Here is a 24,910-nt window from a genome sequence, read left to right as displayed (position 1 = left end):
CCAGAAAGTGAAGAGTAAGTTCCTTTCTCTTAAACTGAAAGTGGAGGGAGACAATAGTTTTGTACATTTTCACATTTCTGAATGAAAGGTTTCACATCATTTTTTTTTTTTTTGCATTGTTTTTACATCACTATGTTTTCTGTTCTGCTTCTGTTTTTTTTCTATTCCATGTTGAAATGATCTTTGTTGTATTTGTTGTTTATCTAATAAAGTCATTTACATTACCACTGAAAACGTTGATGTTTCTGAAAGTCTCATGCCTAGCCAGACTGCATTTATTTGATAAAAAATACAGCAAAAACAGTAATAATGTGAAATATTATTACAATTTAAGATAACGGTTTTATATTTTAATATACTTTAAAATATCATTTATTCCTGTGATGATAGCAGCCATTACTCCAGACTTCAGTGTTGCATGATCCTTCAAAATTCATGCTGATTTGATGCTCCAGATCAATATAATTCCCCCCTTGCTGAATAAAAGCTTTTGAGCGGTACTTTATCACCTTTATGGTGTATTTCTAGAAAACAGGGACAAACTAAAGTTATGTAACTGATTGACCTTCAGACTTAAAAAAGGCATTCGATGTTCAGATGTCATCACAAAGGATTTCCCCAATTTCTCCTCATTATTCCATCTGTAACAAAGTCTAAACAGTCTTAATGAGACAAATATGTCACTTGTTTATTCAGACACTGGAATTGTTATATACAAATATTAAAAAGACAGGGCCAGTTGATTAGTTTTGCAGGAATTCAGGAAAGTTTCAGCAACTCCTGAACCATCTCTCCAATCCTATCAAATATTTCATGTAGTGGTGCTTTGCACATGAAAGCGCAGGTGGTCACAATATATTTTTTCTCATCGACATGAGCCTCATTCACATGCTTGCAGATGTGCTTGCAGCCAAGCGGAGAAATAGCTTCCGCTGTGTCTGGAACATCTGGATACCTCACAGTGTTGTCTTTTCATATTAATATCAAAATCTTTGTGAACAAAAAAATAATTGTGTATAAAACACATGACTTTGTATAAACAGAGCTCTGCCTTTTCTGTGGGTTAAAATCAGTTTCTTTGTTGTTCCATCATGTTCTGCTAAACAAGGACAAATTATTTCAATGATACTAGCATTCAAATGTTTAGAGTTGATAAGATTTCCCTCTTATGCTCACCAATGATGCATTTATTTGATCAAATATCTATAGAATAAAATCTAATGAAATTATTAAATCTTCAAAATTACTAAAACTTTACTATTAAAAGGAAAACTATAAAATAAAAATGAACAAAATATATATCAATGCCTTTACCATGACTTTCAATCAGCTTAATGCATCCTTGCTGAATAAAAGTATTAATTTCTTGGAAGAGAAAAAAATTGGGTATTGGTGCGAAAGACAACAAACTTTTTGTATGCAAATTGATGACATAAACACATGCAGCTCTAAGCACAAGTTTCTATATGTTTGAGTTTGTTCTGTGCACAACTTTTAAATTTACTAAAAGTCACATTATTTACCTATCATCATTGTCATGGCCAACAGTCACTTCACAGCCAGGGAAAACCTTAGCAGCCAGCACAGGTGAGATGCAGCACAAGCCAATGGTCTTCTCAGCATGGAAGGTCTCCAGCGATGTTTTAACCTGCTCATTGACCGAGCAGTCTTTACCCTGGACAGCCCAGCTACACAGGTTCTTGGCTGCTCCAAAGCCACCTGCAAAATAATGTTAAAACAACACTAACCGAAATGCTGAGCTGAACAGTATATGGACAGTATATATCCAGAAGTAGTGTTTTAACCAGGGAAGATGATGGCATCCAGATCTTTTACGTTGAGCTCAGAGAGGTCTTGCATCACCCCGGACAAGTCTGGCACTCTCCACAAGCACATTTCTCTTTTCCTCTGTTGGAGAGCCTTTCAACTGATCTACAACATTCATCTGATCAGTGTTGGGTGCAAATATCTTCACCTGTGGGAAGGTTAGAAAAGAACAATATTAATTATTTTTTATGTTACTTTGCAAGGTAGGATGAAAATAATTTAACAGCTAAAAAAAAGGAACAAATATGTACAATATTTAATAGGTGCACTGTTTCTATGTCAGGAGTGAAGTGCAATGTGTTACTATCCATTCATACGGTTGTGCGATCTCCATGTTTAAATAAATAAGTGATCTTTTATAAATAGAATTAACTCAACTAGTCATGTGCTCTAGATGGATCAACTGTTTGTTGCATTGGTATTATACTATGCGTTGTTATGACCTCTGCTATTGCATTCTATGAATTGGAGATTATTAGAGCTGATAATCGGAGGTTCAGATGTAAATTTACAGTAGCTTGCTGACGGCACAAATGAACCAGAACCGCAGACGCCTCGTGAATTTCACTTCCATCAAAGACACCACAGCAGTGCCAACACACGCTTTCCCATTCTATAAGCGAAACAAAATCGCAAATTCAACGAAGATCGCAATTAACTTGAAAGACTGCAAACTTTTTCCTTTCTTAATAGAGTAAGTTATAGTCTTGCCCCTGAGGAAGAGAGTGATTTAAATGTTTTTTTAATGAATCGTTAATTCGAGTTGGATATTTTAGTGAAACAGTCAAAAATTAAAAGAGCTAAAAAGAGTTAAAAACTAGCCTGAACCAGAGAACTGAGATACGTCTCTTTCGAACATTTAGAACGTCTGAATTGGTTAATTTAAGGAAGGAGGAAAACCAACATTGTTAAATGTAAATTATTATTTAGGTTCAAAATGACTTTTTGAATTGACTTTTTTATGAGTATAATCATGCAGCAAACTGGGACACATGAAATTACACTTTTTTCATAAAATGGTAATAAACGAGTTAAAGTTTTAGAACACGTCATATCGAGGTAGAATCCTGGAATAATTTTTAACCGGTTCTTTGAAATGAACCGTTCTAATAGCTCCAGCTCCCAAGTATAGGTCTCTGCAGGAAAGTAATGGGAGTTACGAGATCAAGGTGTTTTTACACCATGATACCTGATTAGTTGATGTAATAGTGACGTTAGGTTTAGGGGTGGGGTTGGGTAAGGGGGATAATTTAGATTGCATGATTCAGAAACACCCAGCAGTTTCAAAACACCCATATGGTGATAAACGCCCACTTCCGGATAGTGGAACTTTTATTTTGAAATGACTCTTTTCACAAAGAGTCGTTTCCGTTTCCAGTCAAGCTACTTTCCGTAGCGCATGCAATGTAATGTAGTTAGTTGTTATGGTACGTTTATCCGTTCTTATATCGCAATAACATGGGTATTTAAGTGAATAACATTAAATTATTTTATGCAGTTGTGGTCACTGTATAACGCTAGTCTATTTATTGAGTGTTGAACTGGACATGATTAATTATAACTAGCTCGCTAGCTAATAACCTTCCTAAGTAACGTTAGCGTTGAAGTCAACGTCAGTCAGTGTGTAACGTTAATCATGGCAGGACTGTATCGAGCTCTTCTAACATCTGCCTCCAGTGTCACAAAGGTGAGATTCTTTCACATTTCATCGTGGTAACTTATTTGATAACCATGTCGAAAAAAGCGTTTAACAAAATTTTCATTTCAGAATCTGACACAAGCCACATCGTGTCGCACTAAATTCACTAAGAGTCGCATCCCTCCACAAGTAAGCGACGGTTCAGATGTACTTCTGCATCGTTTTATTCGATTCATTTTATTGAACTTAATTACATCACACCATATTTTCCTGTCCTGCAGGTATTTGAGGAACGAGCAAAAGAACATGACAAGTATGGTGGTGATCCAGAACACCCACATAAACTGCACATAGTGACACGAGTTAAAAGCACAATGAGACGACCCTATTGGGAAAAGAAGGTTGTGAAGAGTTTGGGGCTTATGAAGGTGAGATGTGGTCTTTTTTTTATTTTTATTACAGTATTATAATAAGTAATTATCATATTTAAATGAAAAATTATTCATTATATCATGTTCTGTATTACCAGGCACATGAACCCCGTATCCACAAGAACACCCCATCAGTGAACAATCTACTGAAAATCATTAAGCATCTAGTGAGGTAAGCTGAACTTACACATTTAAATCAGTTCAAGCTGATTGCGTACCATTAGAAAAAAAAAAAACCTATTAAAATAATATCTTTATCTGCAGGATTGAGCCTCTCAAGCTCCCCTATGGATTGCCTGCTGAGGAGGACATGGCGAACACATATCTGAACAGCAAAGGCGAGCTGGTGGTGAAACGTCTCTTAAAACCTCTTGAGCAAAAAGCCATTGAATCATAGATTTTGTGTGGCCTACCATTTGTGCTGTGTTTTTGTTGTTTAATAAAGATTTGAATACCAGTCTTCTTTACTGTAGCTCAAAAAGTAGAGCATTCCCAGGGAAAGCAAGAACCAATAAAATGTAAATTTGTACCTAGGATACACATTTGTTTTGGGTATCCTGTATGGGTAAATGTGTACATTAGGATACACATGTTGCTTTGGATAATATTGACAGCCAGTTGCATGAATGTAAAATGAAAATTACTAGATCTTTGTCTTCTATAAAACATCAGTCACTGAGGTGATGTAATATTTAAATTACTAATATATTAATTGAGACAAAAAAAATAAATAAAACTGAACAATATTAATTGACATGAACAAAACAGGCATATTATATAATTTTTTAATAAGTCATGTATTGCTATAAATGAAAAAAAAAATGCACATCCTTCTCATCAATGGGAGAAAGAGGTGGCAATTCTTAGTGGAATACAGAAGTTTGCTTCCTTGGCACTTGTCCAATGCTTGCTGATCTGAGCATCAGTCCATCAGAGGCAAAAATAACGAGTTTTAAGTTTGCACCATTGTTTAAATGCATCTGATTCTTCTGTCTTACAAAAATGCCATTTTCAGAATTAGTGCTAACGACAGAAGCTTCACCAGAATTATGCTCCATAGAAAAGTTTTGCGTCTGTACATTAAAACCTAAAGAGGTATAAAATTAAGTATAAATACCCTATCAGGTGGTATTCAGTCATCTTAACATGGGCAAACATAAGGGAAAGGTGAGAGACAAGAAATTAAATAGACACTGCAAAAATACAATGAAAAATGTGACCACAAAGTGGTGTTACAAGATTTAGGACTGTTATGTAGGAAGCCCTGAGAAAGACGGAGCTTGATGTTTTGGTCTTCTAATCCTCATCAGATTCAGAGTCTGAGTCATAACCTTTGCCTCTGATGGTCTTTTTCTCCACCTTGGTAAACTTCGACCCGGACTTCTGTCCAGTAGTTGGTGGCTCCAATAGATTCCCACTAGAAGGAAAAAAAGAGAGAAATTTAAAGTGGTTTTAATAAAACAAAGAAATTAATACTTTTCACTATTCAGCAATGACACAATAAATTGACCCGAAGTTACAGTAAAGAAATTTACATTATAAAATAATAATTAAAAAATGCTGTTCTATTGAAATATCGATTCATTAAAGTATCATAAAAAAATTCTGGTTTCAACATACATAAAAATAAGAAAAGTATTTTGAGCACCAAATCAGCATATTACAATGATTTCTGAAGGATCATGTGACTCTGAATACTGTAGTAATGACTGCTGAAAATTCACCTTTGCCATCACAGGAATAAATGACATTTCACCCTGTATCACCTCAGTGTGTTTAACTATCGAACTCTCTCCTTCACTTACCTGTAGTTAATGATATCCGAGCAGCCCAGTCTCCACTCCAACATTTCAGTAGGGAATTCATCTGTGTTACCCAGATCGTTGAAGCCCACAACATAATCCTTAGTCTTCCCGTCCTTCACCAGAGCCAGTGTGGGAAGGACCTTGATCCTCAGCCTCTCGGTTAGGAATGGAGCCTTCTCAACGTTTAGTTTGATGAACTTTGTTTCCAGATGTTTCTTCGCCAAAACAGCTAGATGCTTGTCCAAAATTTTGCATCTTTGGAAAATAAATTAAATACTGAAAATATCTGTTTGCAAATTTGATTTAAAATCCAAAAATACAAGGATAACATAAGAAAAGAAAAAAAATGTCCTCAAATACCTAAAGGTAGAGTCTCTGTAGAAATGGCAGACCACACTTTTGCTTTCTTTAACCTCAGAAAAGAAATCCTTCTCACTTGGGATCTCTCTGTATTCACCATGTCCTTTAGATATCCACTCCTGAGGACAGACACATACAACAGATCACAAAGTTTAATCACATAAGTGAAGGAATCTGATCTATTTCAATGCATTGTAATAAGCCCCCCACCTAGATCCTCACTCATTTTGAATAAACATTGTAATGCTAGATTGTAAACATTATCAGAATTAAAATCAAGATTTCTTTAAAAACATACAGAAATAATACTCGCCTGCTTCTGTTTCTGAGCCTTCTTAAGGGCCTCAAGCCTTCTCTCCTTCAGTCGCTCCAGCTCATCTTCATCCATGCGCTCTAACTTCTCCAGTTTGGCATCCAGCTGCTCTTCCACCATCCGTGCTGAATGCAGCACCTGCTGCTCCAGAGCCTTCGCAACAACCTCCATGGACTGACTGGCCATTTCCTCTCACTTCCTCTTTGAAATACAGCACAATTTTGGTTGCAATTACATTCTGACAAGAAGCCTAACATACCATTTAAAAAGAGTAGACAGTGAACTTAATTATTCGAATAAAGACAAACATGCCGACTTGACTTTCTCTAACGTTAGTACCTATGTCTGTGTCTCATCGACATTTGATGATTTCAACACAGGCTGTTAGCTTTTGTAAATAAGACCGGTTGGGCTTTGTGTCAAATCGTGCTAGTGCTAGCGTGTTGCTTGGGCTTCCAAGCACCATGGTAACAGCAGCTCTGATCGCTAACAAAGACTAATAATTATCGATTGCCTGGTTAATCGGAAAGAACACTCTCCAGAAAGCAACAACAAACTAGAAATAATTTAACTAACATGACATTTTAAAACATATTACTATTTTCATGTAGGTCAGGGAAGAGAGCACTTACCGAAGCCGGTGTAGCAGTCGATTCTGTTCCTTCTTCTTCTTCTTCTTTGGTGTTTATTGGAGATTGGCAACCTAACTTATTGGTGCATTACCGCCACCGACTGGAATGGAGTATGGATAAGGATATTATTTGCATATAGCTTATAAATAAACAAAAAAACAATCAAAACAAATAAACAAACTGGAAAATAATACAAAACAAATAAACAAACAAACAATCAAAACAAATTATATTCTTTTGTATAATTTACTTACTTTCAAAAATTTAATAATATAATCATACAACTTGCTTTCTTTTTTCCCTAATAAACCTGGCAATGTAAAGTCATGATGTTTTGCTATCTTAAGTGACTGAATAAGGTGATGTCTCTCATTATTATATTTCATACAATGAAAAAGTTCATGCTCAACTGTTTCTTGTTGACAACAGTATATGCATTCCCCAGTTGGATGCTTTCCAATCTTATATAGTGTACTATTAAGTCCTGTATGACCTATTCTCATCCGAGTTATAATACTTTCTACGATTCCTGCTTTCCCTCCTCCCAGAACCAACTTGATTTTGTATATTATGTAAGTGTCTGCCTAATTCAGTATCATCCCAATGTATTTGCCATACTGAGTACGCATATTTCCTAATATATGCTTTAGCTTCCATTTTGCTTAATGGAACTTTTTTAATTTTAGAGTTTGTTTTGCCAGAATATCCACCTTCTCATTTCCTTCCACACCAACATGAGCAGGAACCCAAATGAATTGTGTTTCTTTGCCTTTAACCTTCAAATTATATATCTTATGGAAAATTTCATTAATTATGTCCATTCTAAAAGATGACCTGCCAGATTTTATACTTTCCAATGCAGAATCCAATCCAATCAGATGCAATAACTGTGTACATTATTTCTTTCTCCTCTAACCACTGCATGGCCAATAATATTGCTTATAACTCTGTTGTATAAACTGACAAATGACGATTCTGTTCCCCTTTACGCAAACATACTACAATTCTTGCGTAGTTGCCGAGTTACTATACGTACGATCAGAACTAACGTGCGCAAGAAGCGTGACTGGATGTACGGCAAGTCAAATAGTTCAAAATACCGTCCTAAATCTTAAACTTAAATAAAATAAATTTAAGACGAGAGGTTTTTCAACTTGAAATGTAAAAACATAAGACAAAAATAACGGAACAACTGCAAGATGAATAATAAAAAAAAGAACATAAACGTGATTGTGAGTATCATTTTACTATGCTGCAGTGTAGCAATAAATTTGTCCCTTTTTGCTTTCCTTACACCCAGGTGTGTTTGGTGTATTTGCATGCGGGAATGTTGCCAAATCTGTTGAATTTAGGCTACTTTGGGAAAATGTTTGATTAACTATTTGGTTCGGTTTATTACACGGACCTGGCAACCCGAGGGGAACCAGACATTCCGAGGGGAACAGAATCGACTGTTACACCCATGGTTACACCTTTTACTGTCTATGGATTACACCGGTCTCTGCAGGAAAGTAATGGGAGTTACCAGATCACGTCATAGTGATGTTAGCTTTAGGGGTGGGGTTGGGTAAGGGGAATCATTTTGAGTGCATGATTTAGAAACACCCAGCAGTTTGAAAACACCCACAAGGTGATAAACCCCCGACGTTTGTTGTGCAGAGGTTAAGTGCATCATCCGGGTATTTAAATTGCAAGTTTTCTTTTTGGAATTTTCAGTGTGAACGCACTTATTCATACTGATAGAATAGTTATGTTTTATTGTTCTGTCATACAGTTCTGTGCAAATGTAAAAAGCATTCACCGATTTCAAAATAGCACCCCCATTACCGGGCTTACCTTTACGGACATGGTAATCACAATTACTTATACTAATGAACAGTTATAATAATTTTTGTTACTGTAACTAGAATTTTGCTACATTACACAAAGGCTAGAAGTACATTTAAACAATGCGCTCAATTTTTTTTTTTTGTTGTTGTTGTTTATAATTTACCTTAGATCCATATCAAATTGTATTTGTATTCTTCTACATTATCAAATATGACCAGATATATAAATACAAGGCAAATTTAATAAATCATTTATGAAGTGGATACTGCCTCTTCAAATGCACCATTGAAATTATAATTCTGTACCTTTTTTATTGTTTTACATCACCCACTAACTATATATTTTCTCAGTCTTATTAAATAGTCATCTACAGCTACACAGATTTCACCAGAAATAGATGCCTTGTGCCTTCCTCTTTGTCCTTTTTAGGTATCTTCTTTAATTAGCTTAGCATAAGATGTTTTTGTTACATTATCATTGCTGGTGACATTGTTTAAAGATCCATTTTGATCCACAAATAATAAATACGCACACACACAAAAAAACAAGACAGTATCACTTATCCAAATTTATTTGCAAATTTAGAAAACGTACAAATTTTGTCACAGCTTCAGGTCTTCAGGCACGGGTCATTCTGTCATGACAGATTTTTGACCAAACATGAATTTTTAGGCCTACCTCTCTGTATATGTCATGTATAATATGTGATAACAGATGTCTGTCTCTTGAACAGCTTCTTAAAACCAAGAAAGTACAAACTTTGAGGACTTGAGTACATTCTGTTAATACATAAAGCCAAACCTACATTGAACAAGACTTAAGAGGATAATGTTGCACTGAAGAATCCACCTTTACACATTATGAGGTTCACATCTGCCTGATTGAAAAACCCTTCCTTTCTTCCAGCACCACATCCACAAATTTATAATAAAAGACTGAGAAGCATGACAGGACATCTGAAACTCAATTTAGCAAAGTTAACCTAGCCAATGTTTTAATCTTTTTCTTCATAAATATTTCTCTCTCTCTTAGCTCTTTTACAGATACAGACAAACATACAATAAGAAACGCTCAATAAAGGAGGAATAATATTTTTTTCTAAAAACATAAATGTTAGCTTTACATAAAATGTTAGTATCCACATGCTAAACTGACTTTGATATAAGGGATTGTTTTTTTTTTCGACTTCCACTTTTAACATCTCAGACTGACCAATAAAAGGCAAATAACATGCCACTCCATTTTGCTTTGCTACAAAGTCTGTAAATACTTCTGAGGCTTTCAATATAAACACTTGTTCTGGAGTACGAGAAATAAAGAAAAAGAGAGACAAGAAAAAAAAAATCTAAAAGCTAACAGAAAGCAAAGAGGCTTGCTTTAGGTTTAAAACGTTCAAAAAAAAAAAAAAAAAAACTTCTGGTAACATTTTATAACCAGGTTGTACATGTTAATATTAGTTAACCCAATAATTAACATGAACTAAAAATCAAAAATGCTTTAACGAAGATTAAAAGATGTAAAATGTTAATTTTTACATATACATCTTTAAATGTTACAAATGTAGGTCATATGTTAATACTGGTTAAGAACTAGTAAAATAGTCCAGGTATGAATTTACAATAACCAAGATGAATAAATTCTGTCAAAAATTATTCAATATTAGTTCATGACACTGGATGCGTTAACTAATGTTAACAAATCCAACCTGATTGAAAAGGGTTACCAAAATACCTCTAGACATTAGTGTAGATTTGACATCATGATGAAAGAAAAACTCTGTGTTCAGCTGCTTCTGAGTGTAGCTGGTTTGCTCATCTGTTCCTCATCATCACTGGCATGATCTCGAAATCCTCTGTGTTCTCCGAGGAGAGGACAAGCGATGCTACGATGATTGGCAGACTCAAGTGGTTTTGTTTGTCTCTCACACGTCATGATGAGGTGGCAGGTCTGGGCTGATGTCACAGTGACTGAGGTTAGGACGGTCCTCCTATGTGATCTTCAGAGTGCTACCGTAGGTTTGCTGTACCACTACCTGCACATTGTCAAGGATGAAATCAAAGGCCATGCTCCATACTGACTCTGAGGACTGCTGCATAAGTCTGAAACCAACAGTTAAAACAATGCAACAGTTAAATTAAGGAAGGCCCAATCAACCTGCACTACTGTTCAAAGGTTTGGGGTCCGTAAGATTTTTAAATGTTTTTTGAAAGAAGTATCTTATGTTCACCAAAGCTGCATGGCTATTAAAAAATTTAAATAAATTAAATTAATAAATTAAAAATGGTAATATTACAAAATAACAGTTTAATTGCAATAATTGTATTTGATTTTAATATCTTATAAAAATGTATTTGTCACATGATCCTTCAGAAATTATTTTAATAAGCTGATTTAGTGCTTAATGAAAATTATTAAGAATAATGTTGAAAACAGTTACCTCTTTTTTTTTTAAGATTACCTGATGAATATTCAAAGTTTATAAGAACAGAATTTACTTGAAATAGAAACATAGTAACACAATAGTAACACACACACACACACACACACACACACACAAAATCATCTTACTCTCCAAACTTTTAACCGGTAGTGTATTATTACTACTGAAAACATTTATAATGTACTTGTGTTTGTTGTAAGAATCAGCTGGAAATTCAGAGCCATACCTCTTCATGTATTTGATGACAAGATAGAGTTTCTCCAGGTCTTTATCTTCCACGAGTTCTGTGCAGTACTTCACCACCTGGAGAATGTCCTCCTCCATAGGTTCTGTCAATATGCAGCGCCAAACAAATTAACCAACTGCACAATGCAAATATATACTGGTATGTAAAAAGGTCTTGTTCTGCCATACCTGAGATGCTGGTGACCCATTCACGAAGCAGAGTTCTGATGTCACTGAATTCATAAGCTCCGGCTAGGGTTGGGACTGGGCGGGGATTAAATTTGGACAGCGTCTCTGGGACATCCGTGCTCGTAGAGGATGGGCACTGTACATTTTCTGTCTACCAATGAAAAACATCTCTGATAAATAATCCCCTCCAAAAAATTTGTCGACATTTTAAACACCGATGTATTTAAAGTGTTTCAAGTGGCTGAAGATATTATAGATAAAAGGAAGAAAACAGGCTTACTTTGAGTGGCAGAGGAAGTGTTTTGGAGGGGCTGGATTTGGCAGGGCTGTTTCCAGGAAATAGTTTTTTTAGTGGACTTAGCCCCTTTTTGGCAGGACTAGCATTTCTCTTTTTGTAGCGGCGCTTCAATTTCCCCACTGCAGGCTGCTTTAATTGAGGAAATGTGTGTTTTTGCTCGACTAGAAACAAGAGCGCAAGGTTAGAGACATTGTGTATAGCGTTACTTAAATATTAAATCAATTAGCTGAAAAGAGTCATGTTATTTTATGACAAATGTCAATTAACTAAATATTATACATCTATACTACTTTGTTAATAAAGTAAATGTTAACAATTTGCATTTTGGGTGAACTATCCCTTTAACGAGAAAACACTCTTCAAGAGATGAAATAAATGTATGTTTATGGTGCAGATAACTTGTAACTCATTTTTTCTCACCAGCACTGCTTTGAGCTTGAACAAGGGCTTGAGCGTTTCTCTTGTTTCTATAAGCGGAGCAAAGCTCTTCCTGAAGCTCTCTGGGAAGAGCTGCAAACACATCTGGATCAACCTGTTAAAAGTTCAGGTTAGGATATCTAAAATACTAGATTCTGATCACTTCCCCATGTTTCCTCCCAGTGGCTGGGATGTTAATAGCTTGTACCTGGGAGAAGTCGGGGAGCTCCAGTATAATGCCCGTTGTGCATGGTTGACCTGGCTGGTCTGGGAGCTGCAGTACAAGGGTGCCAAGCGATGGACCTGGAGGAGGAGAAGAGGAGGTTCGAGGCGGGGTTGAGAGATGAGACGAGGTGCTGGGCTGCTCCTCTCGGTGTCTCCAGGACTGCTCCACCTGTCTCCTTATGTCTACAGGTAAAGCCTCTAAAACAGACTGGTCCACCTGAATCAAAGGGAAAACAGGGGCTTACCATTCAATTAATATGTTACTCTACAGAAGACTAGAGTCACTAAAATTTTAAAAAATAGCAGCAATACTGTTAAATATTTGTATATTTCCATATAATTTAAAATGTAATTATTCCTGTGATGAAAAAAGCTGAATTTTCAGGAGTCATTAATCTAGTCTTCACGGTCACATGACCCTTTTAAAAAAAATTCTAATATGCTGAGTATTCAAAATGTTGAAAACAGTTGTGCTGCTTAATATATTTGTTGCAACTGATACATTTTTACCAATACATCCAGATTCTTGATAAATAGAAAGTTCAAAAGAAGAGCATTAGAAATATTTTGTAACAAATATTTTGTAATTTTTGATCAATCTAATGCATCCTTTTTTTTTATAAAAGTATTTCTTATAGATGATGACCTTGCTGTCTGGATATTAGGTATAGTTTGTGTAATTTTTGTTTCTGAGGTGCATCCAAGCGAGGAGAATCTAACCTGAGAGGGAGATGGCACCTCAATGCTGATGTTTAGGCATGTCCTGACATGGTTGGGGGTGTGTAGCTGGTGAAGTCCTCCTTTACTTGTTCCAGGCATTGGATCTGAGCTGGTGGAAGGTGGTGAGGATGGAGGAGTAACTCTCTCCCAAATGGAGGAGAAAGCTCTGGATGAAGAAGGGCTGGTTAAACCATCTAAAATACAAGCAACAGGGAAGGCATGTTAAGAGTTAGATACCAATATGAATCCTACACATATCCTATAAATCCAGGAATCTTCAAATCTGGCCCTGCAGAGTTTAGCTCCAACCCTAATCAAACACACCTGAGTGTGAGAAAATCAAGGCATTCAGATTAACCGGTAGGTGTGTTTGACCAGGGCTAGATCTAAAAGTGTCCAGGACAGTCCAGGGCTGGATTTGAAGAACCCTGTCCTAACCACACTGCTCCAACCTTGAGGTGCTGGGGGCTCTTTCGTGGGGCTGTGGGTAGGCTGTTTGGCCAGCAGCAGGTCTTTGATCGAGCGACCACGAGAGGGCCCTTGTCCTGATGGGTCTGTATGTGATCCCTCCAACTGCTGCACCTGAAGTCCCACTCCCCTCATCTCCTTTACATCCAATTTCATGGCATGGAATAGCTTAATGACTTCAGCAGCAATCAGCTGACCACTGTCTGTGGGCTGAGCAAGTAAAACAGACCTGCAATGTGACAGTAATGTGAATGTCAAACGTATATCAAAAATAGTTTGGTCAATATTAAAGCTGCAGTCCGTAAGTTTTGCCTCTGTCGCCATCTCAGTTTGAAAACCTGCAATTGCAGTTGTCTGCAGAATTATCTTTGTGTGGCTTGTGCGCTGACACGGCTCCAGCACGGATGAATCTAATGTTTTGAGTATGTGTATCAGTCAGTCACCGCACTGGTGTGGATATTCACTGTACTTTGGAATAACAGATTCTAGCCTACGTCTTGGAATATATGACCCAAATTAGAATTTTCACTATATATTGTCATCTGAACAAGTAACAGGTCTGCAATGTTTGACTCTGCCACGCCCCCCAAAACGGCTCATTCAAAAATGCCCCCACATGTCTACATCATTATGTGGAAATATTTGCATAGTGTCGCCCAAATGTTCATGTAAAGAAAGAAGCCGTGGTTTCAGTAACCGCAGTTAGTGTTTCAGCAGCCATGTCAGGGAGATGCTGTGTGTATCTAGGTGAAAGCAAAAGCACTTTATTTGGCCTTACGAAAGTAGATGCATTTAGGCATCTTTAAGATTACTTACAACAGAACAGCAATGTATTTTGTGGACAACCATTTGGTGAACCTAGAGAGGAGGTAATTCTGACTTTGCTGTGACAATGTGGTGCTTCTGAAACAGCTACTGTAAGTATGTTTTGTTGTTAGTTTTGCTATTGAATATTCAGATATTCTATGAAATAGTCAAGTTTTGCACATTTTGTGTGTGTGAGAGAGCGAGAGAGCAAGAGAGAGAGAGAGAGAGAGAGAGAGAGAGAGAGAGAGAGAGAGAGAGAGAGAGAGAGAGAGAGAGAGAGACACACAGGGTCACACAGTGGAGTCAACTGTCTTAACCGTCCGTGGCTTGTGCATCAGTATGGCATAAATTGAATCTCTATTTATTAGTCTGCTTAAACACCAATCCCAAACCAACTGCAAGCTTGCATTCAGATCTGCCTCCATCCAATCAACAACCAACAAATTTACCAACATTTTGTTTTCTTTTGTAATATCCAGTTTCACTCAGATGTATGTCAAAATAGAAATGATCTGTAGTGCATTTAATAGAGCACACTGTTAATTTATCCTGGTGCAAGTCACCTGGCAAAGTTGTCACATATCCCATGGCCACCATATTTGGCTGGCTCTACTGGAGCCCCTGGTTTCCGCACCATGACCTTCAGTGTAATCCGGCGACCTCGAAGCCCTGCCCCCTCCAACCTCTTCTGCACCTCCATGGATAGGTTTGTAAGGAAAGACTCCGCCTCTTCAACCTAGCCAAGTATTAGAGGTGATGGGAAACTTATGACAGAGGTCAACAGACTAAGGACAATGACAGATACAGGATGATTTGCAATGACTGCTATAACTTGTACACTTCAAAACCTGTGTGAACCGAATGTTGTAGTTCATCTCTGCAGACACAGACTTTCTCTCCTTCTCACTGCGCACAGGTCTGTCATCCAGTCCTCTGCAAAAGCGGAAAAGCGTCTGTCCTGTCCTTGGCCCAAACTCCCTCTGCAGTCGAGAAATGGACAACTGCTGCAGGTCACCACAGGTGCTCACTCCCAGGGAGGTCAGCTTGGAGCTCATTGAGCGACCCACACCTGCATATAATAACATAGAAGCACCGGTCCAGACATACACAAATTCCACTTTAAAACACTGCATTTAGATTAAAATACCCTACCATTCAAATGTCAAACTTTTTTTTTTTTTTTTTTTGAAAGAAAGAAAGAAATTAATACTATAATTCAAGAAGGATTCGTTAAATTGATTAAATGTGACAGTACAGACATTTAGTGTTACAACTTAATTTCAAAATAAATGTTTCTGAACTTTCTATTCTTCAAAGAATCCTGAAAATGTCAATTTCTTCAAAGAATCCTTAAAGTGTCAGTCAGTATTTTTGTATTATTTTTTAGCAAATAAATGCAACCTTTTTGTGAATAAGACTTTCAAAAACATTTTTTAAAAGTACCAATCTACCTAAACTTCTGAATGGTACTGGATGTAGGATGCTCTGTTCTCACCAGGCAAACTGGATACAGGCTGATCCCTGATAAAATCATCCACTTCCTCTGATCGGAGGAAGTACTGCCCGTTTGGTTTGGCTTTACGGGTTGCCATCCGAGCAAGAAGGATGTTGGAACCTATTAAAAAGTATAAGGGAAGTTACAGAAAGCTTATAGAAATGAAGGAATACTAGCAACATCAGAAAAAAAAAAAAAAGTAAAACCTTGTCATTAAACTTAATTTCTAACATATTGTTCCAAACCTTTATGACTTTGTTGGAATTTTAATTTTTAAAGAATACCCTGGCCACTCTTTTCAAGTTAGAAGTAAGTTAATGAGGACTGGAACTCTTTGGTATTATTACAAAAGTGCATTAGAAAAGCACAATGTTATTTTATGGCTTTAGAAGAGTTACACAATACAGCTCATGAGGTTTATGCTACATTTATGGCACATTTGCATCATTTCAGTATTCCCATTTAATAAAATGAGAAAGAGTAGCATATTCCTAAAAGGTTCCATGGAAGAAAGTAAGTCATAAAGGTTTGGAACAAAATGCAGGTCAGTAAATAAATTCTCTTACCCATTCCAACTGAGGCAGAGCAACCAGTCTTTTCCTTTATGTCTTCACGGATGGCTCGAGCCAAATCATCAGGTGTAACTCCCAGCTCAACCAGAAGATTTGTGGCATCTATCAGCGCCTCGTCACAACTCAAAGCCTCAATGTTATGAGTGTAACTATAAAACAAGCAACCATGGAAAAAAAAAATTATTGCCTTTGTCTGCTGGCATTAGGAAAGTATCAATACCAAAAAAGTAGCAAAAAACATTATATGTGGTACCTGGCCAGGGTCTCATACATGCACAGTGCCACACTTTTATATGCCTGGAAGTCATATGAGACAGACTGCAGATCAGGACAGAGCTGCTTAGCCCGGCCAAAGAACATGCCGTTTCTCACACCAGCCTGCCTGTAAGAGAGAATAACAGAGTAACACGTACTGCTAGAAGTGTGGACACTGGAGGTCAATGGAATTTAAAAAGTTAAGAACCACTCATCTAGCTTTTGCTATTATAAAAATGGAATGGATGTTTGGCGGATACAGACATGTCAATTTTACAATCTTTTTGGGGGGTTCATATCATACTACACAAGAGAGGAGTCTGGCATGTTTACAATGAATACCTGGCCTCGTAACTGCAAGATGCAATCTCTGCCATAGAGAGGGCAGCCAGGTCCAGATCCACTCCATTACTGGGAACTTCATCACATGGTGGAGATGGGGTCATCTCAAGATCACAGTCTGTCTTCTCTAAAGCAGAAAGAGCAATAATCACCTAAATTCAAACTTCAAAAATGTACAAGAAATGAATTCTAGACTTCAAGTTAATTTAACCAACATCTTCCTCCTAGAACCTGAGCTTACCTTTCCTATACTGTTTCTGTTTGCTCTGGTAGTACTGAAACTCAAGCTGAGGATTTGCACCAGGTCGCTGTGGAATGCGGCCTGGACCGCGGTTACTAGTCACTGCAACCGGTTTCCCTGGATACAGATTGACCACCAGTAAAGCTCAGTTTATCAAAGTCAACAAGCTGCAACAAGAAACTTCAGCACTTCCCTCCAAATCACTAAAATGTACCTATGAGATCTGGTCTGTGTCTGATCCCTACTGACACAAAGAAGCAGTCCATATCCACATGAAGAATGCAGGACTGACGCACCTGAGGAGCAGCCATTAAAGAACCTGGGCAAAAGAGAAACACTTTTTATTGGCAAAATGCTGCATCGCAAAGACTTGCTTCTCAACAACCTAAAAGAAATACACAAACCTAAACCACAAAGACAAGCTACCTGAACTGCAGTTGGCTTTGAGCTTCTTCAGTTTCTCTTTTCCAGAGAAAACAGCTCCTCCTGCAGCTCGCCTCCTGCTCTGAAGGGCACTGACATACTCGGAGAACTCATTTCGCCACGTAGAAATATGATGCAGCCTTGAGTGAGAAAAGAATTCTGATATGATTCCAGCCTCTGCTCCTTGGCCCGACCTTCCCGGATGATTACTAGAGATTACTGCAAGATTGGAGGAGCTAGGGGTCGTGTGATAGCTCCCGTTTAGTCGAACTCTTGTCTGATCATGAAGATTCCCCTTCTGAGGAGCACCTGAAGTTCCTGGATTAGATGTTGGTTTTGGATGGAGGTCCTTTTGCATATTGTGAAGACCAGGCTGCTTTGCAGGACTGGCGATGGATATTGAGGACCTCTGATGGGAATTTGATTTTGAGCCCGCAGAAGAACAGCTGGGCTCCTCCCTATCCCTGCTTTCAGTCTGTGGGAGGTGAGACTGATGGGACCCTGTGTCAACAACATGAGGAGAATGTTCTGCAAACAGCAGAGGCTTTAAGGCACCATTCACAGGGTGGACATAACCATTAGTTAACAAAGGGTCTTGTGACCCTCTTGGCAAAAGGGCACAGGTGTCATCATCATCTCCATCATGAATCCCATTAACTCTAGGCCTCTCTGCATCCTCCTCAAAGACTATGCTACAGGAACCATTTCTGAAAGACAAAAGGAGAGAGGACAAAAAGACCCATAATTAAATAAAAACATTTGGGAAATTATTTAAAGGATTAATTCACACTTCCAGAATAAAAGGTTCCTGATAATTTACTTATCACATGTCATCCAAGATTAAACTTTTTTTAGAAAAAACAATCCAGGATTTCCAGACGAGCATTCGTGGTTATAAAGTATAAGTACATATATTATTTTATTTGTATTTTTTTCGAAAATGGCTAAATGTCTAGTGACATTTCACTGGATAAGACCCTTATTCATCATCTGGGATCGAGTAGAGCCATTAAAGAGTGTAAATTATCAGGAAATTTTTATTCTGGAAGTCAACTAATCCTTTAAGTGTAAAGAAGGGGTGTAAAACCTTTGCGTCAGAGCAGTCTTATCTGACCAGCAGGCCAATACGATTAATGTAAAAGTGATTTACCTGTTATAGCAGAAAACTGATAAATGGCTGATTAAATTATATACTATTTTGCCTAAAAAAAAAAGAAATGATAAATAGTACACTTGAAAGTGTTTTTTTAATTATTAGTGTTTTAAAGATTACATGACAACATGAATAAATGTACATTTACAACTAAATGTAAATATTGGGTGAATGAAAACATTCTATATCCAAAAATTATCAATATGATCAATAAAAATGGTTTTTTATCAATTTGTTGTGTTGCATGTTATATCTTTCTTTTAAATACATGCAGCATTTGAGATTCACATGCGTCAATGGATCCCTGTTTATAAAGCATACTTACAGTCTGACATCTAGCTGGTGATTGGTTCGCTCAGTGAAGCTGGCTGTGGATTTGAGAACTTCTTTTGAGAGGGTTTGAGTATGACTGGGCTGGGGGTGGCTTGGACTGGGTTTGAACGACAGATCCGGCTTTCCTTGTGCACAGATACTGGTAAAGTTCAAGCTTTGTTGCTTCGCATAGAGCTGATACTGGACATATGAAAGTTGGCGGCCTGCCTTTATACTGCACAAAAACAAAATTGTATGCATATAGTATTGTGCTTCTATAACCTGCAAAGTACACATACACACACACACACACCTGTCTGTGATCCACTCTGGCCGTACTACTTTCTCTCCCTTGAGCTCTTGTATTTTGCTGTTGGGCAGGTTGGTGGCAATGATATGTGTAGTTCTAGAGCGAGTGTAATAGAGATGGAACTGCCCACCATGCAGCATCATCATCCTGCGCAGCTCATCCGCACAGGGATCTACATACAAAAAATACACAATAAAAGATAGCACAGCTCTCACCATCCTGACACGAGTTTACTTTATTAATATAGCACATTTAAAACAGCCACAAGACTGACCAAAGCACTTCACAAAAGAAACAGCATCATAAGATTATTAAGAACACACAAAACCGATATAGTGCGCAAATGGTAAAACATTTCTTTCGCATCATTCAACTTCCTTTTTTGGTCACACTTTATTTAAAGGCTCTCGCTATTAATAAACCATTAACAATGACTTTTGCCTAACAAACTAATTTGCTGCTTATGGTTGTAGAATATGGTCATGTAGAATATGTGCTTTATAAGTACTAATAAACAGCCAATATATTATTAATAGCTATGTTAATAAGCAACTAGTTAATAGTGAGAATTGTTCCCTATACTAAATTGTTTCCCATTTTTCCTATAAATTATGCTCATCTTTCTATAAAAACAAACAATAATACTGTTATTGAGTATTATTGAACATTTTAATTCTGTCATGAATTACTCACCCTCGTGTCTTTCCAAACCCACAAGACCTTCGTTCATCTTCAGAGCATGAATTAATATATATCTGATGAAATCCAGGAGCTTCCTGACCCTGCATAGACAGCAAGGCAACTAACATGTTGTAAGGACATTGATAAAATAGTCCACGTGACATCAGTGGTTCAACCAGAATTTTACGAAGCTATAACAATCCTTTTTGTATGCAAAGAAAACAATATTACAAAAATGTATTTTATTCAAAAATTCTTCTCCTTAAAATCACATATTCCACCATTACTGACACTGACAGTACCACAACATTCATGTGTTGTCCACTGATGACACATGGACTGTTTTACCAATGTCCTTACTACTTTTCTGGGTCTTGGAACATTCCAGTTACATTGCTCATATGGAGGGTCGGAGAGCTTTTGGATTTCATCAGTAATATCTTCATTTGTGTTCCGGAGATGAACGAAGGTCTTACAGGTTTGGAAAATCATGTGAGTGAGTCATCAAATGACAGAATTTTCATTTTTGGATGAACTACTGTTTTAATAATATTTATTAATGAAAAACGTTATAAATAAAATAACAACAATAAATGTTAATGATCTCTATAAAAGATCTATAAAAATGTAAAATAGTGTTCGTATTAGTATTAACATTTATAATAAAACACACAAAATTTTGTTTAAATAATGATGGTAATGATGTTGCTCCAGATTCATTATGGAGTAAAACTAGTCTCAACTCAGGAAGAAAGTTTGTTTTCCTGTTCACAGCACACGTGGGTGGTGAGGATGCTGGAAGAGATCTGACCTGTGTATCCATTGACGTAGATAGCCACACCACTGAAGATACAGGAGGACGTTCCCTCTTTCTGCTTCTCTCTCGGGGCATCCTTCTGAAACTGCTCATCAAGCTTAGAGATTTTTGCAGCCATGTAACCACCCTAAAAATGTCAATTAATTCAATTAATCAGTTAATTTGATTTATAACCCCCCACCCAAAAAAATTATCCCACTCACATCAACACAACCTCATAAAATCAAGTAATGAGGAAAAGCAGAGAGCACACACAGACTATGCAGATACTTATACAGTAAAAAAACAATTCTAACCCCTGTAAAAAAAAAAAATAATGAACAGACTGCAATATAGATATGCACAAAGAAAAATGTGCAGCTTCTGACTGACAAGCGTTTGATTACGCCTCAGACATTCAATAAGACTGGAGGTACAACTCTGCCCTGCTGGCACAGCGGCTCTCTGTCTCCATGGCAATGGAGGGAACGCTGGGATTCAGGAGGTAAGCCTGGACCAATAAACAGACTCACACACTCACACACACAAAAATACTCAACAACTCTCACTCGCTCCACCTGTACTGACAGGAAATTCCCCTGAACTTAATTAATATGAGATAGGAAAACACACAAGGCCTGAAGGCGACCACTGTGTTTAATTAAATTTAAAAATTCTGCACAAAATCATTTTTATACTGTACATACTCTGGCTTCACTTTCACATCTGCATTATCCCAGCAAGTTACTAAATTATTAACTGAATATCAACTAATTGCACAAGCTCCACCCTTTCGGTTCTCAGATTTGGTGGCAACACATTATGGTCGTCATATTCTAGGGAAATGTGGTGAACTGTTATCAGTGAAGACAGAAGTTCTTGGAGATGTTTATGCCAGTGTGGTTCTGGTAATGCCTGAGGAACACGAGGACATTGAACCATATCAAATCTCTCGCCCTGCTCGGACTGTGGCGGCAGAGCAGAGGTGCTGGTCACTAGTGAGGAAAATTGAGATTACTCACTGGTGTAATACAAATGAAAAGCTGTCTAGACTTCAGCATCAACACACACACACACACACACACACACACACCAGTTTTCACATGAACGGGAATGTTCGACTGGAAGTCAATGGTTATGAGGGAATTTAAGGACAAGTTAAAATTAAAGCAAAAAGAATACATTTACAATGTTTAGAGGGGCAGTCTGGAAAGACAACACAGCACAAAAGAGAACTTTATAAAAAATAAAAATAATAAAAAAAAAACAGCTGCTGAAGCTTCCTGTTTTCAATAATAAACACATTTCATAATAAAGAACAACAGACTCTTACCCGTCCTCCCCACCCATCATCTTCACTGGCTTTTTTTCTCCATCCATCTCGACTCATGCTGAGGGACCTGAAAGACAACAATTAAATGTAACGAGTCAAAAATGAAATGTTAATGAAAGAAAATGTACATATAAAAATGAGGACAAACTATGGACATCTCTCCATCACTTACATGAATTTACAGACTCATAGAAAGGGAGTGAGCTACTGTACATACAAGTGATAAAGCTTTAATTAGCAGGCAGATGACTCTTTTAATAAAGAAAATGTAACTAAAATGCAGAATCCTGAGCAGAGAATAAATCTACTGCACAAGGTACTGCACACCTTATCAGAGCACAGGTCATCTGTAAAATCGGTTTTAGTCTTGTACTTTTATTCATGATAAATGAATATGCAAGACCTCCATTTCGCTGTCTCCTTGATCATTTTTCCTCTTTGGTACAGATCAGACCAAACAACACATCCCAAAAGTAAAAGGGAAGTCCCTCTCATTACTGTAGCATGTGATGACCATAGCAAGGCACAATAAACATTATTAGGGATGAATCCTGCTTACTCCCTCCATCGTACAATCTCATTCTCCACAGGAAGCGGTGTTGAGCTCATCTTCACGTATGTGGTGCAGAACAACACTTCTAATCTGCCTCGTCCAAAAACACACCTCCTATCCACTCAAGCGAAACATCAAAGTGTCTTTCTTGCTTGATTTCTCTTTCAACACAAACACTAGGCTCTAACTTTATCATCAGCCTGCTCACTTCAGATCTCCGTGTTTTCATTAAATCTGGTGAATGAGAGTTCTGAAACATGTACATTCAAATTAAACTATTCATTAATAAAAAGTAGCATACCTGTGTTATTTATTGACACATGCTGGAGTATTTCTCCTTGTGTTACATATTTAATAGTCATGTTATGGCATATGACACATTTTAACCCACTACTGGGTGATCCTGGACTGAATCAAACTTTACTTATTTTTTTGTAACATTATTTTAACCTATACAAACATACAACAGATAGGCCACCTGCTCCATTGGGCCATGCAATGGACTTCTGCAGTAGGCAGTTGACTGTTTTGCGGTCAATAAAAACTATTAACATTTAAAAAAATCATTATTATTTTACAGCTGAAAAAGAGCCAAACCAACTGATGGTGGTCTCACAGCCTGTCCAACCTTGTGTTCAGTTTGGTAAGTTAGCTGGTATCACTGCTTGACAAACTGAAAAGTGTCCAAAACTCCTCTCAAACCTGCAACTAAGAATGGCAAACTGGTTAACGTCGGGGTTTTTTTTTAACCCAGGGATGACCGAGGGAGGCTTTGAAAGAGCTGACAAATGGAAAGATCCACGTTTACTGAACTGTCAACCAGCAACAATATTGTACACATATCAGAAATAAAAATAAAGGACAGTTACAAAATCAGACGTGACAGCTTCCTAACACGAATTATACCGACTATTGAGTTTATTTAGCTGTACTTTAACAGATCGGCCGTCACATGGGACATGCCTGGCCATGTGAATGACCACTGGACTGTCTCGACCAGAAGAAAACAGTGTGCTGCAAATCTGGGAAACCTAAATTCGACGCAGACAATAAGTTATTGGGGCAGCTGACAGAGACAGTGATCAGACACCTAGGACACTAACGAGGCAAGTGACATTTCGTGGATTATAAACTAGATTCCCGTAAGCCTTTTAGCGCAATGTTGCAGAAGTGCAGCACAGCAGCACACATCCGATCGATTAGTTCAACACAGAAGAACAGCACAACTGTAGCGTCACTCTGCGTGTGATGCGCGCTTTCTTTTTAAAACGAAACCTCTGAAAACTGAAATTGTTGCTCACCAATTATCACCCTTCTTTCAGATGTATTTTGTTCAAACCAAAGCGCCTTTGTTTCCGCTCTTGGGTTGCGTCCACCCCTTTTGCGTCAGGTTTAAAAAGATTACTAAGAGAGACTTGGTGCATGCTGGGCTCTGTCCATATCAACATGCTCCCGCGACTGCTCGATTCTCCCCTTTTATCACTGACTCGTTTCTCTCCATTGCTAGCCGTTTGCTCACTGTCGCCTCTGCCAGATTTTCTGCTTGTTTTCTGCAAGTCCCTCCTCCTCCTCTCGGCCGGGGTCACACTGTGACAGCGCTAGTGCTGTCTGTATCTCACAGCACCCTCAAGCGGTCTGTTAGTGACCCTACACTTGACGCAGCGCGCAGAGTTTAGCTTTTGAATTTCAATCACGTTGCGCTGACGTCGTTCCCAAATCTTCCAATGGCGTAGCTTGGCTTGTGTATATTAATTAGGTCGTGACGTTCCGCGGGTAACTTTCCAATGGCGAGGCCGTCCTCATGAATATTAAGAAGCT

At 37.7% G+C, this 24,910-nt stretch overlaps 3 protein-coding genes across 3 annotated transcripts; 1 reads left to right on the top strand and 2 right to left on the bottom strand.

Moving 5' to 3' along the window:
* The first annotated feature begins 3,176 nt into the window (after positions 1-3,176).
* LOC113108813 (39S ribosomal protein L30, mitochondrial-like) lies at positions 3,177-4,424 on the top strand. The gene is made up of 5 exons (XM_026272144.1): positions 3,177-3,514; positions 3,596-3,655; positions 3,748-3,894; positions 3,996-4,069; positions 4,162-4,424. The coding sequence occupies exons 1-5, from the start codon at positions 3,464-3,466 to the stop codon at positions 4,292-4,294; spliced, it is 465 nt and encodes a 154-aa protein (XP_026127929.1). The 5' UTR covers positions 3,177-3,463; the 3' UTR covers positions 4,295-4,424.
* A 242-nt stretch (positions 4,425-4,666) lies between these two features.
* On the bottom strand, positions 4,667-7,089 carry LOC113108809 (thioredoxin domain-containing protein 9-like). The gene is made up of 5 exons (XM_026272139.1): positions 7,008-7,089; positions 6,376-6,576; positions 6,063-6,181; positions 5,703-5,957; positions 4,667-5,314 (listed from the first exon to the last, which is right to left on the bottom strand). The coding sequence occupies exons 2-5, from the start codon at positions 6,559-6,561 to the stop codon at positions 5,194-5,196; spliced, it is 681 nt and encodes a 226-aa protein (XP_026127924.1). The 5' UTR covers positions 6,562-6,576; positions 7,008-7,089; the 3' UTR covers positions 4,667-5,193.
* A 2,303-nt stretch (positions 7,090-9,392) lies between these two features.
* LOC113108785 (DNA repair protein REV1-like) lies at positions 9,393-24,729 on the bottom strand. The gene is made up of 22 exons (XM_026272104.1): positions 24,394-24,729; positions 22,540-22,606; positions 21,222-21,354; positions 19,733-19,901; positions 19,433-19,654; positions 17,958-18,661; positions 17,746-17,850; positions 17,532-17,648; positions 17,291-17,417; positions 16,947-17,075; positions 16,688-16,842; positions 16,122-16,241; positions 15,475-15,695; positions 15,190-15,362; positions 13,804-14,048; positions 13,352-13,545; positions 12,615-12,848; positions 12,410-12,521; positions 11,972-12,150; positions 11,692-11,842; positions 11,504-11,606; positions 9,393-10,936 (listed from the first exon to the last, which is right to left on the bottom strand). The coding sequence occupies exons 2-22, from the start codon at positions 22,594-22,596 to the stop codon at positions 10,825-10,827; spliced, it is 3,762 nt and encodes a 1,253-aa protein (XP_026127889.1). The 5' UTR covers positions 22,597-22,606; positions 24,394-24,729; the 3' UTR covers positions 9,393-10,824.
* Positions 24,730-24,910: the final 181 nt, after the last annotated feature.

Source organism: Carassius auratus, chromosome 9, assembly GCF_003368295.1.
Source record: "Carassius auratus strain Wakin chromosome 9, ASM336829v1, whole genome shotgun sequence".
Lineage (NCBI taxonomy): Eukaryota > Metazoa > Chordata > Actinopteri > Cypriniformes > Cyprinidae > Carassius > Carassius auratus.
The sequence above is the reverse complement of the archived record's forward strand: the minus strand, read 5'-3'. Positions and strand labels throughout refer to the sequence as shown.